Below are 18,353 nucleotides of genomic sequence, written 5' to 3'. Positions count from 1 at the left end.
AGAGGTTGGTGGAGAACCGTCGTGAGGAAACCGGCATGCCTGAGTTCTTCATAATGTTCTCAAAGGTGTGTGAAATCTGCCATGCATGGCCAGCGTGGTAGACTATGGCCAAAACCCTTCTCTCTGAGAGGAGACCTGCGCTCCGTATTGAGCCGGCGATGCAGAACCGATCATGATGATGATGATGATGATGATGAAGATGATTAACCCATCGCCGGCTCACTACAGAGCACGGTCTTCTTTCAGGATGAGAAGGCTACGCGTAGGCCATAGTCTACCACGCTGGCCCACTCCCAAGAACATTATGGAGAACTCTTAGGCACGCAAGTTTCGTGTGATATTTAATAATATTATGATAAAAAGACTTGTCCGGACTGACTGACTGACTGACTGACTGATCTATTAACACACAGCTTAAATTACTCACTGGAGTTAGAAACTTGAAATTTTGACAGTAGGTACTTAGGTTTCTTTTCATTTTAACGTATTTTTTTGAAAATCCTTCCCCTAAGGGGGTTTAGGTACTAGGGGATGAAAGTTTGTATGAAATACAATATACGGAAAGCGGAGCGTAGACCCCCACGAGTTGGCGAGAATCCCTACAACACGGTCTATGTCCAGCCGTGGACGTCTATTGGTTGACAATGATGATGATTACACATGTGTCTGTCTTTTACCTCCACACGGCCTATCCGCTCAACCGATTTTGACGAAGTTTAGTACAAATATAGCTTTCATCCCGAAGAAGAACATAGACTAGGTAGGTACTTTTATCCCGACTAATCATATAGTTTCCGCGGGATTTCTAAAAAACTAAAATTCACGCGGACGAAAAGCATGGAAAACTCTAATTCATTTTTTGTAAGCTCTGAATTTACAGACCTACCGTTTTTTACCTACCGTAGGTACTACCTAGAGGTACCTACCTCTACCTATAACCTACCCAATACATAAACTATCATCATCAATGTAACAGCTACCATTCAATATCTTCGTAGTGGAATGAAAATTCATTAATGTAAGTAGTAAAGTAAATAACTAATAGACTTTGCTCGTAACAAAACTTTTTACATTAAACTAACTTCAAGTAAATTGTTTTCTATAAATTCTTATTAGTGCCGTCTCAACTCGATGAGAAAATCAATAAACGCCGTTTTCTAATATAATTTATATAATTAAAACCTTATTTATAGCGTAACAAAGCCTATAATACTTTGAACGATGATATTTTAAAAGGAAGTTGTGTCTTTGGTAATTGATTTGGGCGATACCTAGCGGTATGTGGTGGTACTAAGACACTTCTTCCTTAACATGCTTCCGTTTACTCACCAATAGATGGCGTTGTAATTAATTTATTGTATTTTTGTTTCAGGTACCTAAAACTTGGTCCGTGGTTTGTGCGGTGCCCATAATGCTATATAAAAAGAAAAGAAGGTATTTTTGTTAAGTTAAAATAGTCCGTAACTATTATAAAAAAATTAACTAAGAGTTTTTACTTTTCATTACTTTTATCAGGTTTTTTTGATAATTTTAAAAAAAAATCTTGACCCGGTTATTAGGCAAATACCACACTAACGACAAAAACATCTAGAAAATGAAGTCACATTCATAATGACAAAGTTATGCGGAAGCAATCTTGGAAGCAATGCTGAGCTTTCAGTTGATTAGTAAATTGTTTGGTAGGTATATTATTATTGAAAATATTGTAACTTTTTATGATTTGAGGAGAGTAGCTGCTCAGTTTCTTGCTGGCTCTTCTCAGTAGATCTGCTTTCCGAACCCATTGAAGAGATATGCTACACTATTATTCCACATGCAATAGGTAAATAAAATAAAGTTTTAAGTTCTTTTGTAAAATTGTGATTATTGACCGACTTCAAAAAAGGAGGACGTTCTCAATTCGTCGGGATCTTTTTTGTTTAATACACAGCTGAGTTGTGTTTATAATTTAATCATACTTATTACAATTCACACATTAATACATTGAGAAGATTTTCTTAAAACTTAAATAAAAAATACCTAAGTTAATTTAATGGTTGTAGAATAAATGGCTATTTTATTTTATATTTTATTTAATAAAGCAAAGTTTCAGAGGCCAAAATGGTGACATTTTCATGTAAAGCTGGTCGCCTGCAAAAACTGAATTAGGACAATAAATAGAACCTTGTTAAATACGCCGAAATGTAGGTCAGAGACGAAACTAAGAGACAATTTCCATTCATAACTCCCAAATGAGGTGCAAAGCTCAAATCAAATACTCAGTAGCTAGAGTTTGCAAGACTTCAGCTTTGCTAAATCTATAAAACTACGTAAATTTTTAAACTTTATAGGACAATGACAGAATTTCTATAGAACCGTAATCCATTTTCTAAATATATAAAAGGAAAAGGTGACTGACTGACTGATCTATCAACGCACAGCTCAAATTACTGAATGGATCGGGCTGAAATTTGGCATGCAGATAGCTATTATGACGTAGGCATCTGCTAAGAAAAGATTTTTGAAAATTCAACTCCTAAGGGGGGAAATAGGGGTTTGAAATTTATGTAGTCCACGCGGACGAAGTCCCGAGCATAAGCTAGTTATTATAATATATTTAACTTGATGATGCTCGCGATTTAAAATCCCGTGGGAACTTTTTGATTTTCCGGGATAAAAGTAGACTATGCCTTCCCCGGGAATCAATCTATCTTTGTACCAAATTTCTTCAGAATCGGTTGAACGGATGGGCCGTGAAAAGGTGAAAAGTTAGCAGACAGACAGACAAACTGACACACTTTTGCATTTATAATAATATTAGTATGGATGGATAGCAAAATATTCTTCTGTTCTTTACCTAATAATCATAGACATTTTTTTATACAAATGTAATTTCAAAAGGCAAAGGATAAGTTCCTATACAGCAAAATAAATTTTACTGCAATTTTCTATTAGTTTTCTTTATGTAAAGAAAGTCGTTGCCTGTTGTTCAATATTCTGGAGCAGGATGCTCTTTGCCTGAGGCCCCTGAGGGCATCCTTGGGCTCTGTAAGGACTGTATGAGTCAGCAAAAGATGAAGGTTTTTCACTGCGAAGTTTCTATTTTGCCTTACAATGGCCCGTGCCATATTTACAACGCTTCTATGACGACTTACTTTTAGATAGAAAATGTTTGGCCCTAAATACCTAGGTAGGTACTTTTACGTAAAATTGTACCTTATTTAAATAATATCGTAGAAGCTTTTGTCTTATTTTTTTGGTATAAAAATCAAAAATAAAAATAAAAAAATTATTTTAAGAAGAATGTGCAAATTAAGCTCTAAGTTTGGAAAAGCATTATTTACAGTAGAAGAAGCTGTGACAGACGGACGGACGGGTGAACGGGAGACCGATTTTTACCGTTTCGGTACGGAACCCTAATGATGTGTCAAGTACATTTCTTTAATATTTATTTGAAATCTCCTAAAATCTCCCTAAACACTGAAAGGGCGGACACTGCCATAGATTGATAAGTACTTAATATTAATGATACCTTGCAAATGTGTGCAGTTATTGTGCCAACTGTTGGCAGAATCCATTAGAGTCAAAATAATAATGTTTGATTATAAAACTCCACGTAAAACTCAGCAACAACAGACTAAAAAATCTTTTGAGTGAAATAAAACAAAATGGGAAATATTACAAAATGTATTGCATTTCACATTTCACAGTTTGCTTAGGTAGGTATCTACTTAACATTAAAAAATTCAAAATAAGTATAACAGCCACACTCAGAGTCGCTAATCATTACTTACTTAAGATTGAGTTAAAACGAGACAGATTTATGTGAGAGATATATAGCTCTGTCTCGTTTCAACTAAACTTAAGTAACGATTAAGCGACTCTGAGTGCGGCTGTAAAAGATAGTTTAAGGTAGGAACCTAATATTCAAACACTAGTTACAATGGTAAAACTAACTGATGCGCGACTTTAGATTTAACATTTTTAGAGAAAAACTCACCGCGTCGATGCGTTGCTCCATTGCGACGTGATTGAAGGACAAACAAACACACTTTCGCATTTATAACATGGGTTGGGGGATCTGGATCTACTCGTGTCCAGAATGCAAGATCTCTGGCCACATTTTGTCTAGATCTGTTCAGTGTAGCCGCGACAGACACACTTTCGCATTTATAATATTAGTTAGCATAAATAAACACAAATTAGTAATAAAGCAAGTTATTAATACTTGTGGCCGTGAGCTAATAACTCTGCCACAAACTAGAAACGCCGAGTATCATCGCTAAATAAACTCCCACGACGATAATGGTCTAGAATAATTAATTACCTAACTAACTAAACTATGCACTATATCACAATACTAGCTGACCCGCCCCGGCTTCGCTCGAGTGGAACGGAAACCCAAAACCTTTATTAGTTTTAAATGTAATAATCAATTTAAAATAATCGATTAAACTAAAAAAAAGGACGTCAAATGATTGTGACGTCACATGCCGGGATTTCATAGAATCTCGCATGCTTGAAGTTTCATAAAAAGTTACCAACTGATTTGACTAGTTGTCAAATACCGTATTGGGCACAGATAATTTGTCCAGATGTGGTCCAGATATATATGCAACTAGTTACTAGCATGGCCCCCTCAGTACCTCTCGCTCAAGCTAGAGGTACCTACTTACTTGTGAAATGTTATTCCGTCTATTTTACGTTCGCTTCGGCTATTGTAGCCTAGTTACTAGTATACTGCAACCCACCATTGCACAATAACTTCAAAAACGACAAAACAAATTAATTATTTCTTTAAAATACTTGAGTCAACATATTAACCTCACTTCGCGTTGTTTGCCAAAGTCTCACGTACAAATACATTTTGGCAAACAAAAAAAGTGGCCAAGGTGATAAGGACAAAACATAATCATTTTGTCACGTTCTAATAAGAGCTTAAATGCATTTAGCTATCTCGCTCTAACAGTAAGTGTCACAATAGGGCTACTTCGAATAGTCCTTATTCTGAGGTATTGGGTATGAGGCGACGCGACGCCCGCACGTCTCCCGCGCCATCTCGCACAGGGATAGTGCGGGGCCTGTGCGGGTTCCCTTCCTGATTGCCATTTGGACTTGTCGCGTACTATACTTCATCACCATCATCATCAGCCTGTGGACATCCACTGTTGGACATAGGCCTTCCCAAACCACCACACCGGCGCGGGCGGGATGATTACGTATCTCGTATCGTAGGCGTAAATCTCGCGATCATTGCTGTCAAACGTCCGGCTAGAGTGAGACAGCAATAGCCACAAAGCAAAATAAGAAGAAGAAGAAGAGAGACAGCAAATGAACTGTCGGATTGCTACTGCTGTCGCGTTGCTGTCGCTACTGCAACGTTTTACGTAATCACCCCGCCGGTCCTCAGCCACTTCCCGCCAGCCTCTTTATATCGTCAGTCCACCGTGCTGGAGGGCGTCGCACACTGCGCAGTCTCCACTCAAGGACTTTCCGGCTCCAACTATACTATACTTAGTAGGGCAGTAAATAGGCGTAGAATTTTTTTCCCCTAATATTCCCCTTTCCTCTCCAACTAAGCGTCAAGCTTGTGCTAGGAGTAGGTACGACAATAGTGCAACGGGCGGGGTTTGAACCGGCGACCTTTCGGTGTTCACTCTCCTTTACCGGTTGAGTTATTCAGGCTCAAATTGCTGACCTCCTCCTTTTATAAGTGCAATAATGAATGAACCCAACTGAGGCAGTATAAAAGAGCACTTTATCATGAAGCCCGCCCGCCCATCGTCACCAACAGAAACAAAAGACATTCTCGGCACTTTTTGCTGTAACCGCCCTAACTGAAGCCTGCGTTTTATGACTATTGAGACCCAGAATATACTTATCATAATATGTTATACTTGATAATATCTGCGTTTGATATTCGGTTTAATGGCTTGGATATAACCTGCGAGTGGCTTTCGACGCCGTATCGAATGCGTCAGTTAGGGTTCCGTACCTCAAAAGGGAAAAAGGAACCCTTATAGGATCACTTCGTTATCTGCTCGAAGAAAACCTATAGGGTACTTCCCGTTGACCTAGAATCGTGAAATTTGTTAGGTAGGTAGGTCTTATAGCACAAGTAAAGGAATAAAAATAATAAAGGCGCAAGACCGTGGCGTGTGGAAGTCCCTACAAGAGACCTATGTCCAGCAGTGGACGTCTATCGGTTGATGATGATGATGACAGTTAAAGACCTACTTTTTATAACGGAAAAATCAAAGAGTTCCTACGACCTAAATCTACGCGGACAACATCGCGGGAATCAGCTAGTTACCAATTTATAAAAACACGATTGGTTCCGAAACCATTAATGTAATAAAAACTTATAAAAAAAGGTCATTAGGTAGGTACACAAGAAACGTCGCATCATGATCGAAAATGTGCCAATAAATGGGCGCTGAATCTCCCGTCGTAAATATAAGAACTTCCAAATCGCTTGTGTAAAATTACATCAGTTGCCATTACGTAAATTGACAGCGTCATTAGTCCACAGTCCACCACCATCCCACAGTCGATGGAGCAAATCAATTCGATTTCACTTCTCATGCTCGTAAAGTTCTTCTTTAAGCTGCGTGCAAGCGGACTGAAACAAGTTCTATAGTGTCTGAGCCTAGCCTCCTATGCTCGTATGCTCTCCTGGTACTTTATTCTTGTGAGCTACAGTCGGTGTCGCGTCAAAGGGTCTCTGACCTTGAACTTGCGCAGTGGGATATTGATGTTTATGATATTATGTTTGTTATTCACTCCAGTAGTCAGTATTAAAGCGACGGTTAATGCCATCTAGATTCTAGTAGTGACACTTTGCAGTTCTATGTATCGAATTTATGTTTGACTAAGCTGACCCGCCCCGGCTTCGCTCGGGTGGAATTTAGAAAATCGAGGTGGGGGATGAATTTCCAAAAATCCTGGAACACGTATTTCTTCATTAGTGACCGAAAACCCAAATACCACAATATTCATGCAAATAACTTGAAAAATGACAGACTTTCATACAAACTTTCATCCCCTATTTAACCCACTTAGGGGTGGAATTTTGATAAAATATTTCTTAGTGGATACCTACTCTTTACAATGAACACACCCTCAAAATTTCATGTCTCTAGGACCAGTGGTTTAGGCTGTGCGTTGATATATAATATGTCAGTCAGTCAGTCAGGACTTTGAATTTTATATATATCGATGTATGTATTCAAAAATTATTTAGATACCACATGTCATCTGAATCGTCCCCTAAAGAAGCCCCTATGTTGACTATCAGCTCCAGTGTTACCTACGGGCACGCCCTTATCAATTTGCGTCACCGACATGACTCGATAGTTTCAATAGTCTCGCTCAAATTGATGTCGCCATTCGCCAATGTAGACTAATGAACTCCGAAGAGATCGCTCGGCGGGGAAAAAAGGCAAAAAATACCGGCCAAGTGTGAGTCAGGCTCGCGCAACGAGCGTTCCGTACTACAGTCGTATTTTTTCGACATTTTGCACGATAACTCAAAAACTATGATGCATAAAAAAAATAAAAATTGTTTTTAGAATGCACAAGTGAAGCCCTTTCATATGATACCCCATTTGATATAGATAATTTACTTCGAAAATTGAAAAAACTAATTTTTAGTTCATGACCAATTTAATAAATCAATGAATAAAAGGGCTGAAATTTGGCATGAAATATGACGTAGGCATTCGCTAAGAAAGGATTTTTGAAAATTCAACTCCTAAGGGGGTGAAATGGGGGTTTGAAATTTGTGAAGTCCACGCAGACGAAGTCGTGAGCATAAGCTATTTCTTAACTTATGTGCTAAGTGACATCCCTAGCTGCCTGTCAAGTCGATAGCATTCGTAGAATCCTGAAGGCTGAAAAACCAAGTGACAAGAACAGACAGATAGATTGACAGAGTCGCACCACTTTTTTATCATTTTGGGTACACGGAACCCTAAAAAGACTTAAAAAGAGCAAGTGGGATGACAAAAACTATTGCGTGTAACGAGACGCGGAAACTGTAGACTCATCTGGGGGACACTTTTCCACTATCAATCAGGATTTAAGCGAGATTTTCCTTTTTCTTTTGTAATGCAATGAGGAGGTTTCGTAGATAGATCTACGGGAGGTTTCCAGGCAACGTTCGAGAAAATTTTCATAGATGGCGGTGAATACTACCACCACTAAAGATGAAAAATAAATACCTAGGTATATCTATATGATCTATGCTTTAAATTTTTAAATTTAAATCGGATGCGAAATTAATTAATTATTTACTATTATAGTTCACAGATTTTGTTGGGAAGAAACGTAAGGTAAAAATACTTTTCATAGCTTTCTTTTTTCTGCTACTATAGTAAGTAGACGTCCTTAAAAAGTAGGTTAGTATAGTACGCGACAGGTCGAGATGGCAATCAGGGGTATGAGGCGGGAGGACGCCCCGCACACCCGCATGTCACCCGTGCTATCCCGCATCGGGTGAGCGCGGGGGCTGTGCGGGTGTGCGGAGCGTCCTCACCCCGATTGCTATTTGGACTGTCCTACCTACTATACATATACTTTTTAGGGTTCCGTACTTCAAAAGGAAAAACAGAACCCTTATAGGATCACATTGTTGTCTGTCTGTCTGTCTGCCCGTCTGTCTGTCAAGAAACCTACAGGGTACTTCCCGTTGACCTAGAATCATGAAATTTGGCAGGTAGGTAGGTCTTATAGCTGACATTTGGGGAAAAATCTGAAAACCGTGAATTTAGGGTTAGATCACACAAAAAAAATTAATTGTGGTCATGAACTAATAATTAGTATTTTCAACTTTCGAAGTGAGTGACTATATCAAGTGGGGTATCATATGAAAGGTCTTCACCTGTACATTCTAAAACAGATTTTTATTTATTTTTATGCATCATAGTTTTTTAATTATCGTGCAAAATGTCGAAAAAATACGACTGTAGTACGGAACCCTCATTGCGCGAGCCTGACTCGCACTTGGCCGGTTTTTCCTTTATCTACTCGATTATTGTAATAAAATCATGAATGATTTTTCTATGGATTTTACATAGGAGAGGATCCATCTTTAAAATTGATTGTTTTTTTTTCATTTTCGAAATCAAAATTCATTTATTTAATATAAGACTGAGGACAACCTAATATCTCTTAAGCTTATTAACCGACTTCTTTCATATGATTTCAAACTACGGGATTAAAGCCCGGACAATATTGGCGTTCCCAACATTCGTGCCAATTTGTTTAATTCGTACCAATTTTTACTCTAAAAATTAGTACGAATAGTGTGAAATAAACTTTATGCTACGTCTGTGACCTCAGAACAACTCTACTGGTGTGACCCAACCACTCGGTTCGGAATGTCGATTCTATTGAGAAGAGCCAAAAACTCTTGACTTTATTATTAGAATCATTTTAGAACTTTTCAAAATGCTTTTCATTAAAATAATCGGGGGCTAAATAGCTAAATTGATATTATTATTGATGGTACCTACCTATTGCGGTGGCTGTATTCGTAGGTATTGATCTTAAAATTTTCTCCATCTTTATCTCACTCCATACTCTATGATACTTATTCCTATGACGTTACACGTTACCATAGAGAGCATAGAACGTAACGTGCATCGTAGAACAAAAAATCGCATCTTCATACAATTACAATAATAACATTGTAAAATAAATATTAAATTAAATTAAAAATCGGTCATCGTACAAGATGTACCTACTTTTTATTTACATGGCGGCCATTTAGAATTTTCATTATTTGTTATAACAGCAACAGAAATACCAACTCTGTGAAAATCTCTGCCTATTACGGTTCATGAGATACAGTCCGCTGACAGACAGACAGATATACGGACGACGGACAGCGAATGCTCAATAATAGGGTCCTCTGCACAGACAGTAATTTATAAAAGAATGTTGTATGTAAAGTAATTAGCCATATTAATTTCTAACTTTGCTTTGCTAAGTAACTCGGATCGATTCCCGAGCGGAAAATTTATGGAACATGGCAAATGTTTGCAGAGAGGGCGTGTTCCCTCGTAGCTCCTCAACATAGCTACTTACCACTTACTTTGAATTCGTGTTACATGTTACATTTCAGCCCTTCATTGTTTAACTTAGTTACAACATACACTAATGTTTTCATAAAATATTTATAAAGGTGACATGAGTACGGGCTTATATTTGACTTGAGACTTATGTGTCAAAATTTACATTTGGTTGGTGCTAACTCTGCTATCTCAATTTTGTTAAGACATGACTTGTGTATAGAAACTTTAAGTAGACCTTGGAAATAGTAGTGGAAGGTTTTGTTACTACAGTTTGAAGTTCTTCGTAAGTAGGTAATACTATTTCGTATACCTAAGTTATTTATTTAGAATATCATTCAAACTAAAACTAGTTTTACAAACGTTGTAAGTATCTTGAAAAAATTGTAGTTAGTTGCTAAAATGCCATTGGATTGAGTTGAACAATTTACTAAAACATTTATGTTTGTATTTAGCTAATACTTCCTTAAATTATAATTAAGTCTTTTTTTATGTTTTCAAACATTTAATATTCAGAGTTGCCAATATAATATACCTGACTAAAAATGCTAAAACGAATTCTAAAATCTATAATAATTCTTTAAAAATACGTTTGTTTTATAAAAAAACCTATCAAAGGCATTCAAAATAAAAAACGAGATAAAATAAGTGAAATTCCATCACAATGAGATCTTATTGTGGGTGATCCCATGGTAACAAGCTGAAAAAAGTGGGGAGAGTTAACATAAATTCGCACGTCCACCCCAAAGGAAGGAAAATGGCCGTGGCGCCGTCGGATGCAGCCAAAGATGGCGCCACGCATGCGCCCTGCGCCGCTCGATACATGCACCTTATGGCTGTTAAACCCATAAACCATTAACATCACTATGGTCTCATTTATAATCCCATGGAATAATATATTGCTGTAATGTGAAGATACAAACTTTTTAAACAGCGATTCAAATGATTGAATATAACAAAAAATTAAGCCTTATCCAAATCGAAAATCTAAGAGTATAATTTAACTAAAAACGAGCTTTTCTAATAATTTGCAGGTCCACACTAAAGTGGTATCTACGACATTGACTCCATGCAATTAATCAAACTACACGGTAGACAGTAGACACCCAACCCATCAAATCAACATAATACCAGAACAAAGCATGCAATAATGTATTAACACTGGCACATTGAAGCAACCACTAACACTCATATCATGCACTATAACACTATAAGATCGATCGGAGAGCCTGGAGTCCGCTGCTCCCTAAAACACCAGACAGACCTGTAAAAATAGCACACAACACAGAAATTTGTAATAAAGCAGTTTGAGCAGGTCAGGTGATGTAAATCTAACACTCATGCACTGTAACACTCGAAGATCGATCGCTATGGAGTCTGGACTCCGCCGCTCCCTAAAACAACAGTCAGCCCTGCGAAAAGACAAAACACGGCACGGAATTTTTTGGAATTTGACAATTCGGTCGTAGCTGGTGGGTGGAGATGCAACGTCACCACCGGCTTGTCCCGGCGCAGCAGTAGAATGCACGTACTGCTGTGACAGGACAATATGGCGGGGACGCGCGACGGTTGCGGCGGGCGTCGAACAGCGTGTGACTCGAAGCAGCGTGACCGCCGCGCCCCGCCGCCTCGCGCGTGCGCGGAACCCACCCCGACCCTCCCGCGACCCTCCGGCAACCCCCTTCAATGAACGCCACCCTCAATCAACTATCGATTTTCCACTACAAAAAAATGTTAATTCATTATCTGTGCATCTTTTCACACCTCAATCCCACTCGTTTTGATACCTTCGCCGACTGCGAGACACGAATCCTTGTCTATGGCCAGCATGGCCGCGGACTGGGAATTAGGTTATAGGTCATCGACCCCCGTCGATCCTCCCGCACGAGCGAAGCGATTTGCGAGCCCGTTGTCATGAGTTTCGTCGAGTGGATCTCGCTGGTATTCCGCTTCAAGTGAAGTGTAATTCACACTACAGTCTGGCTGTAAAAGCTACTGAGCTTCGGCACTGGAAAATTGCTTAACCGGGCATTATTTTGCAATTTTCTGCAACTACGACAATTGTAACAGTGAAATTAAAAACATAATCGTAAGCGAGAGCATTATTAAATTGTTCTTTAACAAAACATTTAGCGGCCGGTTTCGCTAAATAGAGCATTTAAACAGTTACATAGCGACAAAAGCACGGAAGTGCGGAACAATTAATTTTGTACCGCTTTTCCTTTTCCAGCTTTTGATAGGACTCCCATGTGAGCTGATAACCATCTATTGTATACGGTCTCGATTGTTAAATATGGCCAAGTTTCCAAATATAACCCAGCTAAAACTCAACACCCGCATACAATTTGAAATCAAACTAAATAATATTATCTTCTTTAATATTATCTTCTTTAACTAAGATATTGTTAAAACTATGATATGGGGCTATTCAAGTGGTGGTTCTTTTGAAACAAATTCTTTAAAAAGCCTTCTATAAGCCGGAAACTCATTCTTCTTAGTTCCACTGATGATGTTGATATTCACTGTCAGTGGTCGATGGTAAACATCAGATAAGACTCATCTACTGGTTTAGTATTTATATTTTAAAAAATCTGAGCAAGACCGAGAGAAAAAAATGGGTATTTTTAAATCACGCTGCTCTATTTTTCCAACCAACGCGGGTATAATTATTTCCTTATTAATTTAAACCGAATGTTGACATCATTTCGTCGTTAATTAAAACGTGTTACGTGTTCCAGGTTTTTACTAATACCAAACAACGGTATGAAAAAAGGATAAAAATTCCGACTTTAGATGTTTAAATAAACTACAGCTGTTTTTTGAACTTTTGGACTGATTCGGAGTGATAAAGGTCTGTTGAATAGTTTCAAAATGTATGGGATCAAATTCGAATCGAATTAAAAATAATGTACTTTGAATTATAAATGAATTTATTTAACTCTGTCAAGGCTCTACCACCCATTTTGGACCGAGAAGAACCGGCAGAATCTCAGCAGTTTCTCTTTAAAAAACAATATTGGCCAAGAAATGAACGTACAATATCTGATTCATTTTCAAATTAGTTACCTTCTGCTGAATTTTTTGTCGGCTTTATCATAGAGTCTAAACATAATATATTACGACAGAGACAGACTAGTTATGTACGTGAAATAAACAAATATTTTTCACTTTATGTATTTCTCACAACTTGTTCCTTTTCCTTTTGTTTATTCCTTTTTTTAACAATTTAAAAGTAATTCTTGATAATATGTAATTTTTATTTTATAAAAACACTAGCTGATGCCCGTGACTTCGTCCACAAGGTTTTACATTTTTCAAAATCTCGCAGGAACTCTGATTTTCCGGGATAAAAAGTGGCCTATGTGTTAATCCAGGGTATCTCCATCCCAAATTTCATTCAATCAGTTTTTGCGTGATTGAGTAACAAACATCCAAACATCCACACTTTCACATTTATAATATTATTAGGATTAGGATTACGATTTTCAAGCAATTCAGTATTCAAGTGAAACAGGCAACGTTATTGAGGTGACAAAATAGGTTTCCGATGCCAATCGTTTACGTCACAAATTGACTAATCTCGAACGCAACGAATCACTTGGCTCAATGAAATCAGTCAGAGGTGAAACTGGAAGGCAATTTGTTGTAGACGGATTTGTAGAGGTATCGATCTGTAACTTTGTTTCACTGTTTACTAATTTAAATTTAGACATAATTCAGCTTTAAATGTGAGCTACTTACAACTTTTCTGTTAATTTTATCTGTAATGTAACAATAGCTTCGAATTCTTAATAGACAAATCTAAGATTCACATAACTAATTGGAAAATAAATTATTTTTGTTAAATTATGAAACATTTTGTTTAATCAAATCATATGTACTAGATACAGGTACTTTTACTCTACTCTTACTTTCTCGATTTTTTCTTTCATATGAAAATATTTTTTTTAATTTTGTCAGCTTGAGAATTGTTATCTGGCTCATCATTTTTCACGCTCATTGTTTTTATAATTCCATTGAAAACGCTGGAATAGTCATTATATTTTTATCACAAATGGTTGGAAGATATTTTTTTGTTCTTGAGCACTTAATTAGTCCTTAATAATTAAACTAAAGTTCTTCAAAAATGTTACCACCTGGAAGATTTTGAAGCTTATTTTTCTTAATTATGTAGGAATAAAAATCAAGATTCACTTGACTTTAATATCTTTCCTAATCTAGAGGTAGGTACTTATTGCATTCAATTCAAAGCGTGGTAGGGCTCAAAACGAAATGAAAGATTCTCTCCCACATTACTTTCAGAAAAGATAAATGGCTCGCGTCCGCACTGATTTATGGTCGGAAAAGGAATTCCTAAAGAAAAGATCTTTCACTGCCGGGACATCTATCAACCAAGTTTGTGAAGGCAGATTAAGGGTGGAACCACACTTCAAACCTGAGAACACAGCGCGTTGTATATTAGTACTCTTAATGTGATTTTGTAACAGGAAGTACTATACGATTTAATTTTTAAAAAAATATTGACCATGTTAAACTTGACCACTTTACCCTCCAAGTAAGCATTAAGCTTGTCCAGTATAGCTTCCAGCAAACATCCCCGATTGGTGGTTGGGACAACACAGCTCTAATTGGTTGCGAATAGCAAGTGCATGTGTTTGGTGAATACGGGAAGCAAATACCGACTTCCTAATCGTATTATTCACCCATTTTTCCCACTTTACCGCATTGTGCTTGAGTTATTTGCCAAGGTGCCCTAAGACTTGGAGCCTTAAAGCTTAAAACTTCTACTTAACTCTCTGGTAATGATGTAACAGCCCATTTGACTGAGCATTATATTTAACAACATCCGTGGTGTTGGAATGTGGTGTTATCTTCAAAGTGAGAAGGAGAGGAAGTCAGGTGGTTCTGGGTGCAATTCAATTTAGGAATTCATAATTTCTAAATTATCTCCGTGTCATGGTCTGGTCTGGTGGGAGGTTCGAATTAGATGCCATCCTGCTGGCAAAGTTGTGTTACCGTTTAGCGTTCTGGTACAATGCCACTTAGAAACCGAAAAAGAAAGAGCAACCGACGAGTTTCTTGCTGGTTCTTCTCTGGAGGAACGGTAACTAGTTAACGATTCAAAAGCACTTATAATAAGTCTACTTGAATTTTAAAAAAAACCAATAAGAGTTGGGAGAGAGAGGGTTGAATAATAACTGCCATAACCTTCCAAGTCTATTTTTTTCATCTTAGACTGCATTATCACTTACAACATAGGATTAACTTGTCATAGAATTTTGAAAATATCCATCCGAGAAAAAATACACAAACAAATTACTGACAATACAGGCCAAACGGCCTTTAAAAAAAGATTTTTCACTGTCTGTACATCTATCAAGCAAGTTTCTGACGGCAGATTAGCGGACCTATTCTTTGCTTTCACGGATTCATGTAAATCCCTTGAATTTTAGCAGGTGCGCCGTTTCTACTTGAATAAGTACTTTTAAAGGCCTGCTAACAATATTTTATACATACTTATTGTTTGTATCTTGTTTTTAGTTATTCATCTTTAGATTGTTTCATTTAGACCTTAGTAAGTAATTTATTTCATCGTCATCATTAGGATATGAAGATTCCTGTTGGCCAATACTCTCCTCTAGGCTCTATCATAGAAAAATAGTCTACATCTAGTGGTTCAGCAGCATAATATAAATCATAATTTCTAGGGTCAGCAGGTTGCAACAAAAGTGTGTTAGGTTATTGATCAAATAATAATAATTATTATTGGATGTTTTAGATCAAGCAAAGCGGGGGCGACAATGTAAAAAGCGAAGTGGGCGGCAAATTTGTGCCTTAATCTAAGAAGAAAGCGGACTCCACCTAAGTGGGACAACGCTAAATCGAAGAAGTACCTACAAAGAAGAAAATATAGGAACGAACCACGCAACACAATGTTTATTGAAATAATAAACACCTAAACTGTAGCACATAAACGTGTAGGTAGAACGTAACCATCCAGAACGTAATATTGGATTTTGTGTACGAAACAACAATATATATTGTAAAGCAAACATTACAAACATTCTTTAAACAAATAAAGTCAAATATTTAAAGACCGAAACCGCACGTAAATATGTACTAGGAGTTCATACAGACAAGAGAGTTCACCCACTCTTCCCTTTTGTAAGCGAGAGGGTGTTAAGATACCCTACGAAAAACAAGGCGAGAAAAGGAGCGTTATAGGTCCAATGTGCAAATTCTTCGTGAGGAAAAAAGATAGAAACAGCCCCATCCACCCGGTGAAGATGAAATGCGCAACATAGGAGGGTAATTTCTAGGGCTGCCTATAGTAATTAATATGTACTTTATTTTGGAAAAACTTATTTCCATGTGTTAAGAGACATGAAACTACTTGATTTTCTGTATTTTTATGACCATTTATTGGCTCTGTACTTGTAATATCTCCTAAACTACTTATTATTTTATTTGATGAATGTATCATTGACTGTTTCTTAGCATAAAGGACATACCTACAGGTGTCACAGAGCGCCGCACAGAGCACACCACATAATTGGGGTCGAAACGTAATGGAACACACATGACAATGAAATACACAAAGAAATAATAAAATTAAAACAAATATACCGACACATCACACAAACAAATAATACCTATACCTGAAAATATAGATTCAATTTACCTAGTTAAAAATAAACCATCTTATTTATCAAAATCTGATTGTTTTTGGAGATACGAGAGCACAGACAAACAAATCATTTAAACTTCAGATATCTACCGTAATCAGCTAACAATTACATTTATCCCTCCGAAAACAGTTGGCAACCCTTGTAATTTCTGTAGAGCATCTGGACTTCACGGGAACAAGTTTATTTTCAATAAAATAACGACTTTTCCCGGCGGCGCTGTTTCCATTACATGGGCTTTTGAGTAGGAACTCATTTTCCGACATATGCGGGGATCTTAATAAACATTCACAATATGGAAACTCCCAAGTTAAGTCCCAAGTCTACTGTTCCTTTGAACGAGCAAAGTTACGTGGAAAAAATATCTGGATCTATTTAGACGGGACTCTAGATATTTGTACAGACGCTGGCATTCTCAGTAAATGTACCTAGGGCTTACAACTTAGAACATAATATAATATATGAATATGAAATATTGCTAACTAATATATTTCAATTTTTCTATTAAGTAGGTTAGGCTTTCTGTGAAACCATATAGGTACCTACCCCTCATATACCATTATTTAAGGTACTAACTGGCATACCCCAGCTTCGCTCGGGTGTAGTGTTTGAAAATCTTAACAAAACCCACGTAAAAAGTTTAAGCTTCACCGCCCGGTTCAATATTGTATGTACATTAATATAGGTAGGTAGGTATAAGTAATTAGTTAATTTTACTTATAATTCATAAAATTAAATATCAATAAATAATTAGTTATTAAAATGTAAGAAAAGCTGTTTGATTTACCTATTTTATTCCCCGTGGACCCACCTGTTGGTCGACGTAAAAAGTTACATTCTATTGTAATTATACCTATCAATGACACTTGAGTCTTGACCGCTCCCCGCTCCGCTCGCCGCACTTGACAGAAACAAGTGTCGTGCAAATCAAGTGCAAATCGTGATCAAAAACAATAATTTTGTTTTATTTTTCTGCACAGGTCTTTTTTTTGTTTGTTTTTAAATGGATGAATCTGTTGCCACCCCGGAGGATAACGCAAATCCCTTACAATATCCATATTATCTTTTAATTCAGGTTTCAATTTTAGAAAATAGGTATGTACGTTTATGCATAGAGTTACCTACCATTAATTTTGAAGTTTTTAGTAAGATTGTTTTAGATAGCTATCAGCTATGTCAAAGAAGTTTCTATTACAAAGGTGCTGGCCGTTCAGAAAAAAAACGTAAACAAAACAAATACCGTTCGATTTTCAAATTTGAAAGCGCGAATTGCAAATCGAAATCGACGCCAACTCGTCCGTAAAGAAAACACAATTGGTGTTAGAAATTACGTAAAAATTGTCAATTTACCGTTGGAATCTTAGTTCTTATACCTCTTAGTGGTTTTATAGTGTTTAGGAAGTGTAGTTGTGTTGTTTTGTGGTGTTAAAATGATGATGTATTCCAGCGGCGCGCTGGGCGGTTTGGAGGTGGTGGAAGGCGGGCTGGTGGGCGGTGAGCTGGCGCACGTGCTCAGCGCTCAGGCGGCCGCCCACGCCGCAGCCGCTCACCAGCAGCAGCAGCACCAACAGCAGCAGCAGCAGATTGCTGTGCAGCAAATCAGTGAGTAATTTGA

General features: G+C 37.4%; 1 protein-coding gene across 2 annotated transcripts in view; it reads left to right on the top strand.

The window, feature by feature from the left end:
- The window catches only part of LOC117994208 (RNA-binding protein Musashi homolog 2-like), a 110,876-nt gene that overhangs the window by 80,098 nt on the left and 12,425 nt on the right, over positions 1 to 18,353 (top strand). The window contains exons 1-2 of one of the 2 annotated variants that reach the window (XM_069507785.1): positions 17,658 to 17,833; positions 18,186 to 18,340. In XM_069507785.1, coding sequence (XP_069363886.1) covers positions 17,742 to 17,833; positions 18,186 to 18,340 — 247 coding nt within the window. In that variant the 5' untranslated portion in view covers positions 17,658 to 17,741. Of the gene's footprint in view, positions 1 to 17,657; positions 17,834 to 18,185; positions 18,341 to 18,353 lie in introns of those variants that run through there. The other variant, XM_034982094.2, reaches the window with a different exon arrangement.

This window comes from Maniola hyperantus, chromosome 26 (assembly GCF_902806685.2).
Source record: "Maniola hyperantus chromosome 26, iAphHyp1.2, whole genome shotgun sequence".
In the NCBI taxonomy this organism is placed as follows: domain Eukaryota; kingdom Metazoa; phylum Arthropoda; class Insecta; order Lepidoptera; family Nymphalidae; genus Maniola; species Maniola hyperantus.
Note: the sequence above shows the minus strand (reverse complement) of the source record. Positions and strands in the feature narration are given on the sequence as shown.